Source organism: Rhinichthys klamathensis, unplaced genomic scaffold (assembly GCF_029890125.1).
Source record: "Rhinichthys klamathensis goyatoka isolate OS25496 unplaced genomic scaffold, OSU_Roscu_1.1 h1tg000611l_1, whole genome shotgun sequence".
NCBI classification, from domain to species: domain Eukaryota; kingdom Metazoa; phylum Chordata; class Actinopteri; order Cypriniformes; family Leuciscidae; genus Rhinichthys; species Rhinichthys klamathensis.
Window position 1 is genome coordinate 638239 of NW_026607064.1, and position 17743 is coordinate 655981.

At 45.1% G+C, this 17743-nt stretch overlaps 1 protein-coding gene across 1 annotated transcript in view; it reads right to left on the reverse strand.

Annotated features, from left to right (window-relative positions):
• Nucleotides 1–17743, reverse strand: part of LOC130075928 (ankyrin repeat and LEM domain-containing protein 2) — a 41917-nt gene that overhangs the window by 14144 nt on the left and 10030 nt on the right. Inside the window, exons 4-9 of the mRNA XM_056240761.1 lie at nt 17072–17259; nt 10923–11111; nt 7284–7406; nt 6119–6182; nt 5758–5942; nt 4532–4638 (exon numbers count right to left, since the gene is read on the reverse strand). Of these exons, the coding sequence (XP_056096736.1) occupies nt 4532–4638; nt 5758–5942; nt 6119–6182; nt 7284–7406; nt 10923–11111; nt 17072–17259 (856 nt within the window). The remainder of the gene's footprint in view (nt 1–4531; nt 4639–5757; nt 5943–6118; nt 6183–7283; nt 7407–10922; nt 11112–17071; nt 17260–17743) is intronic.

The following is a 17743-nucleotide window of genomic DNA, read 5'->3' on the forward strand; positions in this document are numbered from 1 at the left end:
AGGACGAGTGAGGGTCGCGGGAGAACGACACGAGTCATGTTTACTGTGGCGAGCAGGACGAGTGAGGGCCGCGGGAGAACGACACGAGTCAAGTTTACTGTGGCGAGCAGGACGAGTGAGGGCCGCGGGAGAACGGCTCGAGTCATGTTTACTGTGGCGAGCAGGACGAGTGAGGGCCGCGGGAGAACGACACGAGTCATGTTTACTGTGGCGAGCAGGACGAGTGAGGGCCGCGGGAGAACGACACGAGTCATGTTTACTGTGGCGAGCAGGACGAGTGAGGGTCGCGGGAGAACGACACGAGTCATGTTTACTGTGGCGAGCAGGACGAGTGAGGGCCGCGGGAGAACGGCTCGAGTCATGTTTACTGCGGCGAGCAGGACGAGTGAGGGCCGTGGGAGAACGACACGAGTCATGTTTACTGTGGCGAGCAGGACGAGTGAGGGCCGCGGGAGAACGACACGAGTCATGTTTACTGTGGCGAGCAGGACGAGTGAGGGCCGCGGGAGAACGACACGAGTCATGTTTACTGTGGCGAGCAGGACGAGTGAGGGCCGCGGGAGAACGACACGAGTCATGTTTACTGTGGCGAGCAGGACGAGTGAGGGCCGCGGGAGAACGGCGCGAGTCATGTTTACTGTGGCGAGCAGGACGAGTGAGGGCCGCGGGAGAACGACACGAGTCATGTTTACTGTGGCGAGCAGGACGAGTGAGGGCCGCGGGAGAACGACACGAGTCATGTTTACTGTGGCGAGCAGGACGAGTGAGGGTCGCGGGAGAACGACACGAGTCATGTTTACTGTGGCGAGCAGGACGAGTGAGGGCCGCGGGAGAACGGCGCGAGTCATGTTTACTGTGGCGAGCAGGACGAGTGAGGGCCGCGGGAGAACGACGCGAGTCATGTTTACTGTGGCGAGCAGGACGAGTGAGGGCCGCGGGAGAATGACACGAGTCATGTTTACTGTGGCGAGCAGGACGAGTGAGGGCCGCGGGAGAACGACACGAGTCATGTTTACTGTGGCGAGCAGGACGAGTGAGGGCCGCGGGAGAACGACACGAGTCATGTTTACTGTGGCGAGCAGGACGAGTGAGGGCCGCGGGAGAACGACACGAGTCATGTTTACTGTGGCGAGCAGGACGAGTGAGGGTCGCTGGAGAACGACACGAGTCATGTTTACTGTGGCGAGCAGGACGAGTGAGGGCCGCGGGAGAACGGCACGAGTCATGTTTACTGTGGCGAGCAGGACGAGTGAGGGTCGCGGGAGAACGGCACGAGTCATGTTTACTGTGGCGAGCAGGACGAGTGAGGGCCGCGGGAGAACGACACGAGTCATGTTTACTGTGGCGAGCAGGACGAGTGAGGGCCGCGGGAGAACGACACGAGTCATGTTTACTGTGGCGAGCAGGACGAGTGAGGGCCGCGGGAGAACGACACGAGTCATGTTTACTGTGGCGAGCAGGACGAGTGAGGGCCGCGGGAGAACGACACGAGTCATGTTTACTGTGGCGAGCAGGACGAGTGAGGGCCGCGGGAGAACGACACGAGTCATGTTTACTGTGGCGAGCAGGACGAGTGAGGGCCGCGGGAGAACGACACGAGTCATGTTTACTGTGGCGAGCAGGACGAGTGAGGGCCGCGGGAGAACGACGCGAGTCATGTTTACTGTGGCGAGCAGGACGAGTGAGGGCCGCGGGAGAACGGCACGAGTCATGTTTACTGTGGCGAGCAGGACGAGTGAGGGTCGCGGGAGAACGGCACGAGTCATGTTTACTGTGGCGAGCAGGACGAGTGAGGGCCGCGGGAGAACGACACGAGTCATGTTTACTGTGGCGAGCAGGACGAGTGAGGGCCGCGGGAGAACGACACGAGTCATGTTTACTGTGGCGAGCAGGACGAGTGAGGGCCGCGGGAGAACGACACGAGTCATGTTTACTGTGGCGAGCAGGACGAGTGAGGGCCGCGGGAGAACGACACGAGTCATGTTTACTGTGGCGAGCAGGACGAGTGAGGGCCGCGGGAGAACGACACGAGTCATGTTTACTGTGGCGAGCAGGACGAGTGAGGGCCGCGGGAGAACGACACGAGTCATGTTTACTGTGGCGAGCAGGACGAGTGAGGGCCGCGGGAGAACGACGCGAGTCATGTTTACTGTGGCGAGCAGGACGAGTGAGGGCCGCGGGAGAACGACACGAGTCATGTTTACTGTGGCGAGCAGGACGAGTGAGGGCCGCGGGAGAACGACACGAGTCATGTTTACTGTGGCGAGCAGGACGAGTGAGGGCCGCGGGAGAACGACACGAGTCATGTTTACTGTGGCGAGCAGGACGAGTGAGGGCCGCGGGAGAACGACACGAGTCATGTTTACTGTGGGGAGCAGGACGAGTGAGGGCCGTGGGAGAACGACACGAGTCATGTTTACTGTGGCGAGCAGGACGAGTGAGGGCCGCGGGAGAACGACACGAGTCATGTTTACTGTGGCGAGCAGGACGAGTGAGGGCCGCGGGAGAACGACACGAGTCATGTTTACTGTGGCGAGCAGGACGAGTGAGGGCCGTGGGAGAACGACACGAGTCATGTTTACTGTGGCGAGCAGGACGAGTGAGGGCCGCGGGAGAACGGCACGAGTCATGTTTACTGTGGCGAGCAGGACGAGTGAGGGCCGCGGGAGAACGACACGAGTCATGTTTACTGTGGCGAGCAGGACGAGTGAGGGCCGCGGGAGAACGACACGAGTCATGTTTACTGTGGCGAGCAGGACGAGTGAGGGCCGCGGGAGAACGACACGAGTCATGTTTACTGTGGCGAGCAGGACGAGTGAGGGCCGCGGGAGAACGACACGAGTCATGTTTACTGTGGGGAGCAGGACGAGTGAGGGCCGTGGGAGAACGACACGAGTCATGTTTACTGTGGCGAGCAGGACGAGTGAGGGCCGCGGGAGAACGACACGAGTCATGTTTACTGTGGGGAGCAGGACGAGTGAGGGCCGCGGGAGAACGACACGAGTCATGTTTACTGTGGCGAGCAGGACGAGTGAGGGCCGCGGGAGAACGACACGAGTCATGTTTACTGTGGCGAGCAGGACGAGTGAGGGCCGCGGGAGAACGACGCGAGTCATGTTTACTGTGGCGAGCAGGACGAGTGAGGACCGCGGGAGAACGACGCGAGTCATGTTTACTGTGGCGAGCAGGACGAGGCCGAGGGCCGCGGGAGAACGACACGAGTCATGTTTACTGTGGCGAGCAGGACGAGTGAGGGCCGCGGGAGAACGACACGAGTCATGTTTACTGTGGCGAGCAGGACGAGTGAGGGCCGCGGGAGAACGACACGAGTCATGTTTACTGTGGCGAGCAGGACGAGTGAGGGCCGCGGGAGAACGACGCGAGTCATGTTTACTGTGGCGAGCAGGACGAGTGAGGGCCGTGGGAGAACGACACGAGTCATGTTTACTGTGGCGAGCAGGACGAGTGAGGGCCGCGGGAGAACGACACGAGTCATGTTTACTGTGGCGAGCAGGACGAGTGAGGGCCGCGGGAGAACGACACGAGGCATGTTTACTGTGGCGAGCAGGACGAGTGAGGACCGCGGGAGAACGACGCGAGTCATGTTTACTGTGGCGAGCAGGACGAGGCCAAGGGCCGCGGGAGAACGACACGAGTCATGTTTACTGTGGCGAGCAGGACGAGTGAGGGCCGCGGGAGAACGGGGCGAGTCATGTTTACTGTGGCGAGCAGGACGAGGCCGAGGGCCGCGGGAAAACGACACGAGTCATGTTTACTGTGGCGAGCAGGACGAGGCCGAGGGCCGCGGGAGAACGACACGAGTCATGTTTACTGTGGCGAGCAGGACGAGGCTAGGGCCGCGGGAGAACGACGCGAGGCCGGTGGTGTGATTACTGATGAGCGACACCTGTGAGACGCATCTGTCTCGTATCTCTCACGGAGGATCTTCTTAGCAATGTTAAAACGCACATCAACCGATCACATGTTCAGCGTTCATGTAAACACTACATTCAGATTCACCAATCGGAATGAATTCGGTTAACTTAGATTGAAACAAAAGGTGTGCATGTAAACACTGCAGAAAGCAAAAGCTGAATCCCGGACATTTTGTTTGATCTCAACGGCCGGACATGTCCGGGAAGAAGAGGATGGTAACCCCTACTACTCAGCTTTCTCCACAGAACAAAAGCCTGCTAGCTTAGCTTCCAAAAAAGATGTCTGACACTATGTGTACATTCTGTGAGTGAGATCCCACCCTCTGTGGGCGGGTTGAGAACATGCGGGACAGCCCCAACTACTGGCTGTAGTCTTTAGCCTCTGGCCAAAACATCCTCCGATGACGCAAAATGACGATTTTTGCGTCATCGGAGGATTTTTTCCAGACAAAAAATACATAAATCTCTCGTCTCAGGGGGATATAAGGGTGGAAAGCACGGTAATTTGAAAATACTACAGGGTTTCTACTAATACAAAGCTTAATGCTAAATCCTGAAATATCCCTTTAAGCGTTAGCAGCTCGCGATCAGCTGACCTGCCCACCCGCTCCGCTCCCCGCTGCGAGTCCGACTTCAGGATGTGATGGAAGTATCCGGCCCGATCCCGAGGAGGCGTCTTCCACAGCCGGTGAAACTCCTCCGCCTGCAGCACAACATCTCAAGTTTAATTGGATTTGCGTTTTGCTGTTTTGCTCGACTGGATTATGTGTTTGTTTGACATTTTTCTTTTTGTTCTGTTGTTTCTTGTCTCTCTTATTCATTCAAAGCAACTTTGTTGTCCTGAAAGGCATTATATAAAAAATATATAATTAATTATTTAATTATTAATAAATTATTACTACAATTATTTTTATAATTTGTGTGCCAAGAGAATGTGTAATTATAATATTTTCTTTTAAATAATAATATTTTTTAAATATAAAAATAATTAGTAATGCTTGTTTGTAATAATAATAATAATAATGTTATTACTACTACTAAAATTATTAATTAAATAACAAATGATAAAACGGATAAATAATAAATAAATGTTTTCTAAATAAAATAAAATAAAATGTTATTAATTTAAAATTGTTAATTATTAAAATGTATGTGCAAACAAACTGTAATAATAATGTTTATAACAATAATTGTATTTTTAAATATCATTATAATGCGTGTTTGTGATAATAATAATAATAAAAGCAAAATTAAAAGTAATGTTATTATTTCAATTAAAAGTAGTGGTTTTATAATTTGTGTGCCCACAGAAATTGTAATTACAATAATTTTAATAATAATAATTTAAGTAAAAAATATATTACTATTAATAATAATAATTGCTTGATTGTAATAATAATAATATGTTTTTATTATTAATTACTATTAATAAAATGTATTTGCAAACAGAAAGATAACAATAAACTTAGTAATAATATTAATAATAATGTTATGGTTAGGGTTTACATAGTAATAATAATAGTAAAATATAAAATGTATTATTAAAATCATTATTATAATTTGTGTGTGCACAGAAATTGTAATTACAATCATTTTAATAATAATAATTCAAGTATAAATTTTTATAATAATAATCTACAATTATGCTTGTTTGTAATAATTTTTTATTATAATTGTAATAATCATTAAAATTATTATTATAATTTCTGTTGGCACACATTTATACAATTCCAAATGAGATTCAAAGAAGTAAAGCACCATTAAAAACATAAAACATAAACATTAATGTTTCCCAACGTTTGTCAGGAACTGTATAAACTACCTTTGATGCGTTCAGAGGCCCGACGAAAGCCTTGATGATCTTGGTTGGGTGTTTGGGACTGTCCGTCATCCGGTCGGGCCGGTAGAAGCGATCACATGACTCCGGCGACCCGGGACACCAGGGGGCGCTGATCTCCGGAGGCAGTGTGTTATCAGCGGCCCGCAGCAGAGGCACATAAAACCTGTCTGTGACACACACACACACACACACACACCCAGCAGTGAAACACATCCCAGATCACACACATACCCCCAGCAGTGAAACACACCCTAGATCACACACACACACACCCAGCAGTGAAACACACCCTAGATCACACACACACACACACACACACACAGAGCAGAACGACGGAACCGACCTTCCAAATATTCCCTGATCTTCTGCTTCACTTCCTTACTTCTGTTTTTCCGCTCACAGATCATCTGCAGAATGAACACCAGTGATTATTTCACATATCACATGTTTTATTTGTTTATTTATGCGTTTATTTATATAGGGACTTGTGCTGGGCAACGAGTAATCACAATTAATCGCATCCGAAATAAACGTTTGTGTTTACGGAAGTACAGAACCAGTCTCGAGTCGCACGGGTGTATCTGTGGCGATAGCCAACTATACATTGTATGAGTCAAAATTATTTTTCTTTTATGCCAAACATCATTAGGATATTAAGTAAAGATCATGTTCCATGAAGATATTTAGTAAATTTCCTACCGTAAATATATAAAAAATATATTTTTGTGAGTGAATGCAGCAAAATCGCCAACATAAATGCACAACTTTAAAGGCGATTTATATTTAATTTTCGTTAATTTGCAAAACGTAAATGTATGAAACTTATCCAAGATGATTATGATGATGATTACTAAGTTATGATTACAAATTACTTTATTTGAATATATTTTTATCCCCCGGTATGACAGAATTGACGTCGTTACGTGAGGACGTACTGGTGAACCGAACTGTCCGAGAGAACCGGACTTCCCATCACTACACCTGAGCTCCGCCCACAAATAAACCGTAATAATAATCATTTTAATAACAATAATTTATAAAAAATAAAATTCTGGTTTGTGATAATAATAATAATAATAGCAAAATAAAAAGTGATGTTATTATTTAAAAAAATATCTTAATTAAAAGTAGTGGTATTATAATTTGTGTGCCCACATAAATTGTAATTACAATAATTGTAATAATATTAATTTAAGTAAAAATAAATAACATTACTACTACTACTAATAATTTATTATTATGCTTGTTTGTAATAATAATATTTTGTAATTATTAATTACATTATTAAAATGTATGTGCAAACAGAAACTGTTGTAATAATATTGTATTTTTAAAGATAATAATAAATATAGTAATGCTTGTCACTGTCAGTAATAATAACAATGATATTTTGGTATATTTATATTAATATTAATAATAATAATAATATTATTTCTAATCATAATAATAATAATAATAGTAAAATAAAAAATGTAATTTAATTTTAAGTCATGTTTGTAGTTTCTTACACTGGACGGGTTCTGGTCATACTTGTTCCTGCAGTGTTTGTCCACGCACGGATGTGAACACAGAACATCCACCACTTCTGGACACCCGAACTTGCAGGCGAAGTGTAGCGGCGTCTCGTTGCTCTGAGGAACATCACATCTCAGACAGTTATTATCACTACAGGGTTCCCACACCTCGGATCACTTCAAACTCAAGGACTTTCCAGGTCCAATACCCTCAAACTCAAGGACTTTCCAGGTCCAATACCCTCAAACTCAAGGACTTTCCAGGTCCAATACCCTCAAACTCAAGGACTTTCCAGGTCCAATACCCTCAAACTCAAGGACTTTCCAGGTCCAATACCCTCAAACTCAAGGACTTTCCAGGTCCAATACCCTCAAACTCAAGGACTTTCCAGGTCCAATACCCTCAAACTCAAGGACTTTCCAGGTCCAATACCCTCAAACTCAAGGACTTTCCAGGTCCAATACCCTCAAACTCAAGGACTTTCCAGGTCCAACACCCTCAAACTCAAGGACTTTCCAGGTCCAACACCCTCAAACTCAAGGACTTTCCAGGTCCAACACCCTCAAACTCAAGGACTTTCCAGGTCCAATACCCTCAAACTCAAGGACTTTCCAGGTCCAATACCCTCAAACTCAAGGACTTTCCAGGTCCAACACCCTCAAACTCAAGGACTTTCCAGGTCCAACACCCTCAAACTCAAGGACTTTCCAGGTCCAATACCCTCAAACTCAAGGACTTTCCAGGTCCAACACCCTCAAACTCAAGGACTTTCCAGGTCCAACACCCTCAAACTCAAGGACTTTCCAGGTCCAACACCCTCAAACTCAAGGACTTTCCAGGTCCAACACCCTCAAACTCAAGGACTTTCCAGGTCCAATACCCTCAAACTCAAGGACTTTCCAGGTCCAACACCCTCAAACTCAAGGACTTTCCAGGTCCAACACCCTCAAACTCAAGGACTTTCCAGGTCCAATACCCTCAAACTCAAGGACTTTCCAGGTCCAACCCCCTTAAACTCAAGGACTTTCCAGGTCCAAAAACCTCAAATTCAAGGACTTTCCAGGTCCAATACCCTCAAACTCAAGGACTTTCCAGGTCCAATACCCTCAAACTCAAGGACTTTCCAGGTCCAATACCCTCAAACTCAAGGACTTTCCAGGTCCAATACCCTCAAACTCAAGGACTTTCCAGGTCCAACACCCTCAAACTCAAGGACTTTCCAGGTCCAACACCCTCAAACTCAAGGACTTTCCAGGTCCAACACCCTCAAACTCAAGGACTTTCCAGGTCCAATACCCTCAAACTCAAGGACTTTCCAGGTCCAACACCCTCAAACTCAAGGACTTTCCAGGTCCAACACCCTCAAACTCAAGGACTTTCCAGGTCCAATACCCTCAAACTCAAGGACTTTCCAGGTCCAACACCCTCAAACTCAAGGACTTTCCAGGTCCAACACCCTCAAACTCAAGGACTTTCCAGGTCCAACACCCTCAAACTCAAGGACTTTCCAGGTCCAATACCCTCAAACTCAAGGACTTTCCAGGTCCAATACCCTCAAACTCAAGGACTTTCCAGGTCCAACACCCTCAAACTCAAGGACTTTCCAGGTCCAACACCCTCAAACTCAAGGACTTTCCAGGTCCAATACCCTCAAACTCAAGGACTTTCCCGGTCCAACACCCTCAAACTCAAGGACTTTCCAGGTCCAATACCCTCAAACTCAAGGACTTTCCAGGTCCAATACCCTCAAACTCAAGGACTTTCCAGGTCCAACACCCTCAAACTCAAGGACTTTCCAGGTCCAACACCCTCAAACTCAAGGACTTTCCAGGTCCAATACCCTCAAACTCAAGGACTTTCCAGGTCCAACACCCTCAAACTCAAGGACTTTCCAGGTCCAATACCCTCAAACTCAAGGACTTTCCAGGTCCAACACCCTCAAACTCAAGGACTTTCCAGGTCCAACACCCTCAAACTCAAGGACTTTCCAGGTCCAATACCCTCAAACTCAAGGACTTTCCAGGTCCAACACCATCAAACTCAAGGACTTTCCAGGTCCAATACCCTCAAACTCAAGGACTTTCCCGGTCCAACACCCTCAAACTCAAGGACTTTCCAGGTCCAATACCCTCAAACTCAAGGACTTTCCAGGTCCAACACCCTCAAACTCAAGGACTTTCAAGGTCCAACACCCTCAAACTCAAGGACTTTCCAGGTCCAACACCCTCAAACTAAAGGACTTTCCAGGTCCAACACCCTCAAACTTAAGGACTTTCCAGGTCCAACACCCTCAAACTCAAGGACTTTCCAGGTCCAACACCCTCAAACTCAAGGACTTTCCAGGTCCAATACCCTCAAACTCAAGGACTTTCCCGGTCCAACACCCTCAAACTCAAGGACTTTCCAGGTCCAACACCCTCAAACTCAAGGACTTTCCCGGTCCAACACCCTCAAACTCAAGGACTTTCCCGGTCCAACACCCTCAAACTCAAGGACTTTCCAGGTCCAATACCCTCAAAAAACCTTAATGAATTAATGTGAGGACACTTAATGTGGGGACACACTTATTGTGTCCAACAACAAATGTTGAGGTTCCATCGTATTAGTTTCGTGCGCGCGTGAACATCATGGCAATGTACAACACAAAATGATGTTTTATAAACAAAGTTCGGGAGGAGCACGTTCAAATAATCAATCCAATCTACTTGTCATCAAACAATTATGTCTACCCTAATCAGCATGACAAGAAGAGTATATATATTCACTCTGTCAACTCACCTAACATTCCTTGACAGTGTTTCAGCATCCCTCCACCACCCCGACTCCTCACTCTCAGCTCATTCTTTCACAGCCAGGAATACGGGGGGAGTACTCTGGGTTCGGGCCCGGAGCCCTCTCCTCGGACAGCACGCCAAATACGCTTTTATTCTATCTGACTTATTTGTAAGTGTGAACTCGTGAAGTACCTCACGCGGGAAACACTTAACGTAACGCGTAAATGCGCGTAACTAACGTAAATCAAGCAAGCTAGTGCGCACAGGCCACGCAGTGATGGCGGAATAACACATTAGAGGACCGGAGGGAATAATACGGGATTTTTCCAGAAAACTTCTTGCACAAAATAAATTCAAGCACTTTCCAGCACATTTCTTTTTCCAGATTCACAAACTTTCAAGGATTTCCAGCACCCGTGGGAACCCTGTTATGAACTCAATTGTACAATTGTACTCAAAACTACAAACTAAATTGTAGGTAAGACACAAACACAACTGAATGAGATCTATTTATTAAAAGTGAAATGTTAAGAAGATATGAATATGATTAGGGGTGGATGTGTATGCATAGATTGTATATGTACATACGGGATTGTTATTGTTTTATATTTTTGTGTGTGTATGTGTGTATGTATGTGTGTTTATGTGTGTATATGTGTGTGTGCATATGTGTGTGTGCATGTATGTGTGTGCATGTGTGTATGTGTGCGCACGTGTGTGTGTGTGTGTGTGCGTGCGTGAGTGTATGTGTGTGCATGTGTGTGCGTGTGCATGTGTGTGTGCGTGTGTGCGTATGTGCATGTGTGTGTGTGTGTATGTGTGTGTATGTGCATGTGTGTGTGTGTGTGTGCTACTCACGGCTTTGTCCGGCGTGTTGAGGTAGAGGTCGACGATGTACCGGATGCGCTGCCACAGCATGAGCTCCTGGTCGTGAGGATACATGAGTCTCATGAACTCCGGGTCCTCCAGCGTCTCCAAGACCAGACGAGCAATTCCAGCCTGGTTTTCCTTCGCTGCGACGTGCAACACATTGTATCTGCATCCCTCCTGGACAAACACACACAACACACTGTACTCGAGGCTTGGAATTAAAGAGGACCTATTAGTGTTGATATTTTGATATGTATCCATTCGTACAGGAAATTCCAGGACTTTTCCAGCACTACTTTTTCAGTTTTCAAGGACTAAAATCAGAGATCTCACTTATCAAACAATATCTTTATTATCTTTCAAATTAAAAAAAATATAAATAGATAAAGGAAAATAAGCTAATAAAACAAAATGGTAGTATAAATAAAGTGACGACGACTGGTGACTTTAAAGCAACACTAAGGAACTTCTCCTCTGCGGTCGCCCCACAGGTTGGAAGCGGAATTGTCCATTACCGCTGTCTTAAATCATCTACTGTCGCACACACTCGCTGTTTATCCAGCACCGGCTCTGGAATGAACGATGTCCACAGACAAAGTAGAGCATGTTGCAGGATTTCATGAAAGTATGATGTATTGCTACATCAGAAACGAAGAAAAACTAAATAATGACTATTGTAACTCTTGACGTAAAGCAAGTCAAATTTGTAGTTTTCTTATGTCTCATTAGAACTACAGAAACTCGACCCGATCTGGCAATCTTACATAGCGTGGTTATAGCAGATACAGGCCGAAGTGCCTTTCACCCTGTTACGACTTGATGAACCACTGAAACGAGTTTGGAAACATTATTTTAAGGTAAAAAATCTTACTTAGTGTTGCTTTAACCATAGAAAGGATATTATGAAAAAGAAATCACTTTCTGTTTTTTCCCCCCATGAATATATGATTGACCTGAAGAATGAAAGCTGTACGAGTATAATGTATAATTATAAAGTATAATGTACATCCAGCATACAAAATTATGTCAAAATGACCGTCTTGTTGAGTATTCAGAATAAATAAAGTCAGTTTTGGAAGTTAAACAGTTGAGAGAAAATGCATGTTGTGTATCAGTATATTGGATCGGTGCATTCGCTCTTAAAGGGACAGTATTCTAATAATCCTGCTGCTGTTAATCATGTTAATCACGGAACAGAAGACAGAGAAAACCACTCGCTGCTCTTGACTGAATAACTTTTGTAACTTTAATTGTATAGACTAGACGGATTTCAGAAAAATGGCCTTCTATAAGAAGTGAGGAGCATTTATGGGTACAAGTCGGGAACCGGCCTACCTTACATATTTCAAGGGTGCTGAGTCCCAAAAAAATGGTACCCAAGCGAAATTTTTAGTTTTTTACCTTCTAATTTGCATATCAAAATGGCCGCCAAATTGCCTATCTTGCTCAGTCGTTGGACCATTTTCCCCTAGTTTTTTTGTAAGTAGGCAATCAAGATGAGGAAATTAAGTTTCTAGATCGATAGTCAAGGGTCAGAGCAAAGATATAATGGAGGCAACTCATGATTGGCCACTTCCTAGCAACCAGACAGAGTACCCTAGCAACCATTTTGCAAAACCTATAACTCTGCATCAGAACATCGTATAGAGATGGGGGTTGGTTTATATCATTCACACTGACAAGCAGCCTTTGGAGTTTCATGATTGGCAGCTGTTAAGCCACTCCCTAGCAACCAAACAGAGTACCATAGCAACCAGTTTGCAAGACCTATATCTCTGCATCAGAACATCATATAGAGATAGGGGTTGGGTTATATCATTCATACTGACAAACAGCCTTTGGTGTTTCATGATTAGCCACTCCCTAGCAACCAAACAGAGTACCCTAGCAACCATTTTGCAAGACCTATATCTCTGCATCAGAACATCGTATAGAGTTGGGGGTTGGTTTATATCATTCACACTGACAAGCAGCCTTTGGAGATTCATCATTGGCAGCTGCCAAGCCACTCCCTAGCAACCAAACAGAGTACCCTAGCAACCATTTTGCAAGACCTGTATCTCTGCATCAGAACATCATATAGAGATAGGGGTTGGTTTATATAATTCACACTGAAATGCAGCCTTTGGCATTTCATGATTATCCACTCCCTAGCAACCAAACAGAGTACCCTAGCAACCATTTTGCAAGACCTACACTCACCTAAAGGATTATTAGGAACACCATACTAATACTGTGTTTGACCCCCTTTCGCCTTCAGAACTGCCTTAATTCTACGTGGCATTGATTCAACAAGGTGCTTAAAGCATTCTTTAGAAATGTTGGCCCATATTGATAGGATAGCATATTGCAGTTGATGGAGACTTGTGGGATGCACATCCAGGGCACGAAGCTCCCGTTCCACCACATCCCAAAGATGCTCTATTGGGTTGAGATCTGGTGACTGTGGGGGCCATTTTAATACAGTGAACTCATTGTCATGTTCAAGAAACCCATTTGAAATGATTCGAGCTTTGTGACATGGTGCATTATCCTGCTGGAAGTAGCCATCAGAAGATGGGTACATGGTGGCCATAAAGGGATGGACATGGTCAGAAACAATGCTCAGGTAGGCCGTGGCATTTAAACGATGCCCAATTGGCACTAAGGGGCCTAAAGTGTGCCAAGAAAACATCCCCCACACCATTACACCACCACCACCAGCCTGCACAGTGGTAACAAGGCATGATGGATCCATGTTCTCATTCTGTTTACGCCAAATTCTGACTCTACCATCTGAATGTCTCAACAGAAATCGAGACTCATCAGACCAGGCAACATTTTTCCAGTCTTCAACTGTCCAATTTTGGTGAGCTCTTGCAAATTGTAGCCTCTTTTTCCTATTTGTAGTGGACATGAGTGGTACCCGGTGGGGTCTTCTGCTGTTGTAGCCCATCCGCCTCAAGGTTGTGCGTGTTGTGGCTTCATAAATGCTTTGCTGCATACCTCGGTTGTAACGAGTGGTTATTTCAGTCAAAGTTGCTCTTCTATCAGCTTGAATCAGTCGGCCCATTCTCCTCTGACCTCTAGCATCAACAAGGCATTTTCGCCCACAGGACTGCCGCATACTGGATGTTTTTCCCTTTTCACACCATTCTTTGTAAACCCTAGAAATGGTTGTGCGTGAAAACCCCAGTAACTGAGCAGATTGTGAAATACTCAGACCGGCCCGTCTGGCACCAACAACCATGCCACGCTCAAAATTGCTTAAATCACCTTTCTTTCCCATTCTGACATTCAGTTTGGAGTTCAGGAGATTGTCTTGACCAGGACCACACCCCTAAATGCATTGAAGCAACTGCCATGTGATTGGTTGATTAGATAATTGCATTAATGAGAAATTAGCCTTTCGCCGAGCCCCGCCCCCCTTAGTTACTGTTGCTACGTCCGACAAACAAATGGTCAAACACGACCAGCGCGACTGATTGCCATGACGGGAAGAGGTATACCCGTGCGTGTCAGTGACCTTTTTTGGAGCAATACCTCCGCGATATCCTCCAGATCGAGGCAAAAGGGGTTACAGTATGCAGTGAAGGGATATATTCAAAATATAAAAATAAAATAAAAAAGGCTATAATGCTTACCGTAACGACCTGTACCTCAAATGCAACCAGCACGGCCTTGAAGAAGATTTTATAAGCTGGTTCAGTGGCCAATTGTTTGGAGTTAGAAATATATAACTCGCGCTGCATATTTAACTTAGTAATTTTGCCTCAGATACAGGATTATACATTCGCTTTAACAAGCAGGTTGTTCATTACCACGACAACCACTTGCGTGTCATGCTGAATGTGATTTTCGTGTTTAAAAAGTAACTAACGTTATACATAAGAGACGGAAAGATGCAGATAACCATACATTATTTAAGGTTATTTCTATTCGTTACGATATTGATATATGAACTGATGTTGTCAAGTAAGCTTCATGCTCTCCCCGTTGCGAACGTGCTCTCCTCTAAACTGTAGCCTATGGGTGCTGCACTGCTAGTTGACTGCTGCTCATTCCCCCCCGAAAATATCATGTTAACAACAACCCTTTAGAAAACGTAATTCCTTCGTGGATCCTCTTGATCTGCTTTCTCCATGTTTCTTTGACTAATCTCAGTGTCTCAGTCTCACACACGCTGCACGTGAGTTAACCATGTTCGACACATTTAACTGGGAGTGGGGCCGTCCATCCACACTGTTTTATCCATTGTAGGCACCGCTCACGTTGTGTTTTCGGCTTTGGAAACGGAAAGAACACAACTCCTCCAGACAATCTCTCGGAGTACCTAGTGTCCGATTTACAAACGCTGTGGGTGCACCGCTTCACCATCTTGCTTGGAGTCAATGTTTGACGGACCTGCTCACATAGTAACGGTTGCTATGATGTGTGATTGGACAATGGCCGTTTTGGGGGAGGGGCCGGCGAGAGGTCAATTGAACAGGTGTTCCTAATAATCCTTTAGGTGAGTGTATATCTCTGCATCAGAACATCATAGAGAAATGGGGGTTGGCTCTTTTGACTCATGCTAGCAAAGAGGACTTCCAACATGCTACACATGCTAGCTGTGAATAGCTACATGCTATTAGTGATTAAGTAAGTGCTAAATCATGCCTAGAACATGCTAAGAACTCTATAAAAACTCCATAGTAACCATCGGTGACAACTACCAACCACCTGGTAACACCATAGCAACCACCCATAACACCCTAGCAACCACCCAGAATACATTAGCAATTGCCTAGCAACACCTTAGCAACCACCCAGAACACCCTAGCAACATGCTAGCAACCACCCAGAATACCCTAGCAACCACCCAGAATACCCTAGCAACTGCCTATCAACACCATAGCAACCACCCAGAACACCCTAGCAACTGCCTAGTAACGCCCTAGCAACCACCCAGAATACCCTAGCAACCACCCAGAACACCCTAGCAACCACCTGAACAACATGAATAAGCCATATCTCAGCACCAGAACATCGTACAGACATGTTTGTTGGCTCGTATGCAATTTTGCCACTGCAAGCACCACTTCACATTTTCTTCAGGAAATGTACAGTCTAGGGAATGCTTTGTTTGCATAAAAAAAATGAAATCTCAGATAACTTGCAATGGTGTTTTTCTTAGTTATTATGTAATATGGAATACATCACATATTATATATACACTGGGAACATTTAAGAGTGATATTGATTGAATATTTATGTCGGCCTTAAAAAAATGACACAAATAATGCCTAATTTCACCTTAAAAGTTGGTATTTTTCATATATACATAAAAAAGACAGTGAGCCTCCATTATATCTTTGCTCTGACCCTTGACTATCGATCTAGAAACTTAATTTCCTCATCTTGATTGCCTACTTACAAAAAACCAGTGGAAAATGGTCCAACGACTGAGCAAGATAGGCAATTTGGCGGCCATTTTGATATGCAAATTAGAAGGTCAAAAACTCACAATTTCGCTTGGGTACCAGTTTTTTGGGATTCAGCACCCTTGAAATATGTAAAGTAGGCCGGTTCCCGACTTGTACCCATAAATGCTCCTCACTTTCACTTTTTGGGTACATCCCATCTAGACTATAAGCATTATTCTGTATTTAATTTTCTGTGTTATTTTACATTCGATTACTTTCATTTCTGTAGTAGGTATCTACAGAAAATGGTATCAAATATCGATATTTTTCTGCCCTTTCAAAGCCTATTTTTCAGGCTCTACTAGAACAGGTTTTCCTGCTTGAATGTTGATTATTCTCCTCATATTCTCCATTGTTGCGGCTCCTCTCTTCCCAGTCTGTCAGTAACGCTCTGTTTACTTCCTGTCTCTATGAAGCCCCTCCTTCTGAAAAGCACACTGTGCTCTGATTGGTCGGCTGGAGCAGTGTGTTGTGATTGGTCGAGCGCTTCGAGTGTGTTTGGGAAATCCCACCCCTTTCCATAACCACCAGTTTAACACACTACTAACTAACTCAACCAGAATACAGTATATTCACATAGAAAACACTGTATTTCACTGTTTTTATTGTATTTTTGATCGAACAAATGCAGCGTTTGTGAGACTTTCAAAAACAAATCTTAACAACCCCAAACCTTTCTAAATCAAGTCCCACCTGCACGATAGTGGGATTGTCCCCGGACCCGATGAGGTATCTTGGGTTCCCCCAGACGAGCTCTCTGAAGGTGTCCTCGTCTCCTCTCTCCACGGCTCTGCGGAGCTTCGCCGTCAGATCTTGTGTTCGAGGACTCCTGAACTCATTGGCTTTCTCCATGTTAGCAGGATCTGCATTCATCAGCCACTCTGCACAAACACACATGATGCTCAGAACACATGTCATCTTCACTGTAGATGTGAGCTAGAGCTGCACGATTCTGGATAAATTGAGAATCACGATTTCTTTTGTTTCAAATAGAGATCACGATTCTCCCACGATACTGAACAGCAGCTTAACAAAATAACATGTCATTTACTAAAGGTTCTGACAAAATGTTAATTGCTGCGGTCTATTTTAAAAAAGTTTAATTAATTAAAAAAAAAAAAGTTGAGTGAATGATTCAATGACTCTCTTATTAAGACTTAACTTAATTCATTACTGGATGAATCAGCGTTTTTGAACGAATCTCTTGAATGATTCAATGACTCACTCATTAAGACTTCACTTGTTTCATTACTGGATGAATCAGCGTTTTTGAACGAATCTCTTGAATGAATGATTCAATGACTCACTCATAAAGACTTCATTTGCTTCATTACTGGATGAATCAGCGTTTTTGAACGAATCTCT